This window comes from Glossina fuscipes, unplaced genomic scaffold (genome assembly GCF_014805625.2).
Source record: "Glossina fuscipes isolate IAEA_lab_2018 unplaced genomic scaffold, Yale_Gfus_2 94085, whole genome shotgun sequence".
Classification (NCBI taxonomy): Eukaryota; Metazoa; Arthropoda; class Insecta; order Diptera; family Glossinidae; genus Glossina; species Glossina fuscipes.
Genome location: NW_024005143.1, coordinates 1,806 through 6,721, shown reverse-complemented (window position 1 = coordinate 6,721; position 4,916 = coordinate 1,806). Strand labels below are relative to the sequence as shown.

General features: G+C 36.3%; 2 protein-coding genes across 2 annotated transcripts; both read left to right on the top strand.

Moving 5' to 3' along the window:
- Positions 1-80: 80 nt before the first annotated feature.
- LOC119644173 (phenoloxidase-activating factor 3-like) lies at positions 81-1,552 on the top strand (the record flags this gene model as incomplete). The annotated part of the gene is made up of 3 exons (XM_038043697.1): positions 81-266; positions 596-818; positions 888-1,552. Coding segments are annotated over 3 exons (998 nt in total), but the record flags the coding sequence as incomplete, so codon positions are not given.
- Positions 1,553-2,832: 1,280 nt separating this feature from the next.
- On the top strand, positions 2,833-4,542 carry LOC119644172 (serine protease snake-like). Its single transcript, XM_038043695.1, has 4 exons — positions 2,833-2,932; positions 3,002-3,187; positions 3,700-3,922; positions 3,996-4,542. Exons 1-4 carry the CDS (start codon positions 2,857-2,859, stop codon positions 4,540-4,542), a joined length of 1,032 nt encoding a protein of 343 aa, XP_037899623.1. The 5' UTR covers positions 2,833-2,856.
- Positions 4,543-4,916: the final 374 nt, after the last annotated feature.

Here is a 4,916-nt window from a genome sequence, read left to right as displayed (position 1 = left end):
TTTTTATTATTTGTTCTTCAATATATAAAATAAGTTATATAATATAATGTTGTTTGTATTGTTGGTGTTTTCACACACAGCTAATGAATGCGGTCTTAACAGTGAATGCGTACCAATAGCCGATTGCCCCCTTCTCCGAGATAATTTCAATTTAATCAAAAGGAAACCCTATTGCAATTTGGATCGTCCCGGTGCACACGTCTGCTGTAGAAAATCATCACAAAGTTACAAGCAGTCGAAAAATGTTGATTTGCCTGCTGTAAGAGGTAATTAATTTGTTTATCGGCATTCTTAAATATGGATAAGAAGGTTAACTCTTCATGAGCACCACAATGCATGTATCTCTGTTCAGCCGTTTAAAAGAGAATTGAAAACCAAGTAGAACTTCTTAAGCTACATGTATGAGTGTACGAGCAGTTAAATGACTAACAGCACTACTATCATTGCTGCACGTAAAATCCGTTAGATTAGAATTATTTCATAAAATATTTATGCTTACATAGCATGTTTTGATTGCAACGATGCCATGCATTGTTTACGAAACATTTCTGCTGCATTTTTAACACGCATTTATAATCTCTTGCGTTTTTCTTAGAATGCAGATCTTACAACAATCTAACAAGTCTACAAAATCGACTAGGAGAAGGATGTAATTGTACATCTAACACGGTTGGTCGCGTAAAAGCGGAACCTAAAGAGCTCCCTTTCATAGCACTAATACACGCCAAAAGGGGAAACTTTGTTGCTAAACTTTGCACTGGTACGCTGATTAGCAAAAAGTATGTCTTAACAACCGCTCATTGTTTCTTTGCTACTAAGTAAGTTCATCGTACGATAGATTTATTGAATGTTTGTCTACAAGAAAATTCTTTCTTCTTTTTCCTAAGTATCCCCATTACCTGGGTGCGTTTAGGTGAATTGGATTATCTTACTAATACGAATGATGCTTTGCCGCAAGATATTGAAATCAAAAATGTGATAACTCATCACAAATATCACGTTAGTGAATTAGCTGTCCATCATAATGTTGCTTTGGTTGAATTGGCAAAAGAGGCCGTCTTTAACGATTACGTACGTCCTGCTTGTCTGTCGCTAGCAGATGGTAATGACTATCAAGAATTTTTGGGTGCCGGTTGGGGTTATCCTCCCCTAGAACCGTCATCCCATTTAAATAAAATGAAATTGAATCGCCTCGATTTCGATAAATGTGCTGAAATAATCCAGGGCGGTCGCTCGGGAAAAGGTATTAACAATCGTGCAAATATGTGTATGATCCCTTCGACTAGCAATATTAGCACTTGTGGTGGAGACGGTGGTGGCCCACTTTTTGTTAGCCATCCGGAGTTTCCCTGTCAATTTCTCGTAATAGGCATTGTGTCATTCGGTCACACTGTTTGTGGAAATAAAGACAATCCAACTGTTTACACCAGAATCAATTTGTATATCGATTGGATACAACGCACCGTTTGGGGTTGAATTAGGAAAAAAAATAATAATTTACTTAGACGTAATTTACTTGCACGTGCACATTGAAATGTATTTTTGTAAAGGGACACAATTATATAAATATAAAACAATTTATCCATAAATTTGCCTTGTTTTACTTTGCAATTTGCCTCTGTATCTTTGGCGAGTTCTTAATACAAAGGAGCTTGCGGTGTGCTTAGTTTGGCTTTGACTGTATATCGTTTGATTTTGAAACAGATCGTAATAGAGATGATATTCAGAAAAGTTATTGAAACTTAGGAGAGTTAACATTAATATGCTAGTGGAAGAAAAGAGCATTTCTCCATCCTCCGTTGAGTTTCTTCCGGATCATTTTGAATAAAGAAGGAAGAATTACAATATGCGAAGCTCAATAATTAATGACTTACCAGTAATTCTATTTTCTTCTATTTGTAATATTGTCGAAGACTAAATGAAGTTTGTTGTAAATATGTGAATAGGACGTAAAAGATATCTAATATCAATTATCCGTTGCTATCAAATAAGACTGATCTCAGACATGAAGGGAGCTCATCGGGTAGTACATAAATGATGTAAAGGGAAGTGAAGGACAGGAGGCCCGTACATCTCCTCAAGAAGTGATTCTGGAAAGTTTGTGCCTTTTTACTCACTGTTAAAATTTTCATAAAACTTGAGGGTGACTTAAGGGAAAAGACTACTTTTCACTAGAGGTATTCCTGCTTGCTTTAAGTTCCCTAGACTGTTCTCCCATATATAAAATTGTATATATGTCAAAATTGAAGGGAAGATCTAATTGTTGGCATTTTGATTGAAAGCCCGAAATATTATGTGCTGGATTGTTGATTTCATCAAAATATCTTAAAAGTTGTAACCTATGTAACCTATGCTGAACACAGCAATACCAACCGTCTGTTAGACATGTTTACATCAATCCAAAAGTGATCCACAATGTGTGGGTACAGATATGGAAAAGATGGATCTTTGCTCTTAATAAGAGCCTCTCCTGTCCTCACCTCGACGAGCAAGCCCTCCAGCCAAAACATAAACGATTGTTTTTGTCAATCAGTTTCAATTCTCCCTCGGGTTACCTACCACATGCTTAATACAAGATGGGTGGAAAAGAAATCATCGATAATTTCAAATGATTGAATAAACAGCAGAGAAATTTTGTTGGGTTTAAAACTAATCAATTACTCTCGCACTTGCAATCATAAGATGTTTAAGAGATAGAACATGTAAAGTTGGAAGCAAGCTTAAATCAGGGGATAGGAAATGCGACATAAACAATTGTTTTAATCAATCAGATAGTTTTAGCTCTCAACCGGATTAATTAATTCTAATTATAAAACGGGTTTTGGCAAGTAGAAAACAAAAAATTAATAATTTTCAATGATCGGGTGGGCAATGAAATTAATCTTTTGTCCATGCCTGCTGTGGGTAATAGCTGTTGCGATCGTGGTACGTGGTACGTATGCGAAACAGGAAAGAGAAATGAATTATGTAATATTGTTGTTGTTGTTGTTTTATCCCAAAGCCAATGAATGTGCTCTTAACAGTGAATGCATACCCATAGCCGATTGTCCCTTCATCCGAGACAATTTCAATTTAATCAAAAGGAAACCCTATTGCAATTTGAAAGGTCATGGTGCAAATGTATGCTGCAGGAAATCATCGCAAAATTATACGCAACCGAAATATGATGGTTTACCTGTTGCAAGAGGTATAGTAATTTATTTGCTACTCGACGCTCTCTAATATTTCTCGAAGCAAGCGAGAGGAGAAAATTAGCTGAAAAAATCTCTCGTAGACATCTTTCACGAGCATCAGTAACGCAATCCGTCTGCGTACAAATGTTCCGATTACTAAATCAACACTAAATCTAGGAAAATATATTTTTATTTCTTTTTTTGTTAATTGAAAACGAAATTCATGGGGGACTTGAAAGAGCAACCACTTAAGTGGCTGCTAATTAACAGCACTTCTACCACTGTTACTGATAACAGAAAACTCAAAGATCCCTGAGATTTTGATAACGATTATTTTGAAAGGTATCTTGGCTGCCTTTGCCATTCACTTTTCTCTGCTATTTATGCTACGTGTTACGTTAAAATGATGTCATAATATATACAAGCTTACATAGTATGTTTTGCTTGCAACGACCTCGTGTGCATTTTAGAAAACACTTCTTCTCCACTTATGAGATGTATTTATAGTCTTTTGCGTTGTCCTTAGAGTGCAAGTCGTACGACAGTCTACCAAGTCTAGAGAAACCACTTCGAGAAGGATGTCATTACGAATCTAATATAGTTGGTCGCGTAAGGGCAGAACCTAAAGAGTTTCCTTTCGTGGCGATGATATACCGTAAAGTTGGACGCAAGTATATTAAATTTTGTGTTGGCACTTTGATAAGCAAAATGTATGTGTTAACATCCGCTGACTGTTTTGTCTACGGCGAGTGAGTTTACGATACGTACAACAGATGTAATGAACTTTTTTGCCTAACAAACTGCTTTCTTTTCATTCCTAAGAAATCCGAACTTGGTGCGTTTAGGTGAATTGGATTATGGCACTGGTACCGATGATGCTTTGACGCAAGATATTGAAATCAAAAATATTATACCTCATCATCGATATTCCGCTACTGAACTACTTGTCTACCATGATATTGCTTTGATTGAATTGGCAAAAGAAGCCATCTTTAACGATTACGTACGTCCTGCCTGTCTATCTCTAGCAGATGATAATGATTTTCAACAATTTGTGTCTGTTGACTGGCCATTTTCATCCCATTTACATAAAATGAACTTGAATCGTCTCGATTATGACAAATGTTTTGAAATATTCTGGCGTGATCGTCACGAAGAAGGTCTTAACAATCGTACAAAAATGTGCGTGATCGGTGCTTGTGACGTTCATGACGGTAGTCCACTTTTTGTTAGGCATCCCGAGTTTCCTTGTCAATTCATCTTAGTGGGCATTAAGTCGTTCGGTTACACAGATTGTGGCAATAAGCCTACTGTTTACACCAGAGTCAAATTATATATCGATTGGATACAACGTATCGTTTGGAATTGAATTAAAAAAACACGAGCACTAGCAACAGACGCTGCCGGCTCTATTTTATAAAAGAACATTAGATTTTAGTCCTAATAGTTTTAATAAAGTAATATATTTTATCGATATTGCGTTCGGTAGATGATTTCTGGATGTCCATAGGGTTAGTTGCTCCAAATGCAATCCTTCTAGTAAAGGAAAAATTAAGTCACAAAGAACTTGCTTCATAGTGAGAACTTGTTCATCATATTGCATCTTGCACGCTCTGATTTCTGCTGATGAGAGGGCAATCGACAAGAGGAAGGAGATGAAAAATATAGTAGAAATAAAATATTTTCTGGAATAAGGATCTAACAGAGGATGAAAATTTCTTCTCATTCACTATGAAGAAAATC

What these genes read in the sequence shown, in the direction of transcription:
- LOC119644172 (XM_038043695.1), top strand. Translation starts at nt 2,857, where the DNA reads ATGATCGGGTGGGCAATGAAATTAATCTTTTGTCCATGCCTGCTGTGG. An exon ending in TGTTGCGATCGTGGTACGTG is followed by an intron (nt 2,933 to 3,001) that starts GTACGTATGCGA and finishes TTTATCCCAAAG; the next exon opens with CCAATGAATGTGCTCTTAAC. An exon ending in TGGTTTACCTGTTGCAAGAG is followed by an intron (nt 3,188 to 3,699) that starts GTATAGTAATTT and finishes CGTTGTCCTTAG; the next exon opens with AGTGCAAGTCGTACGACAGT.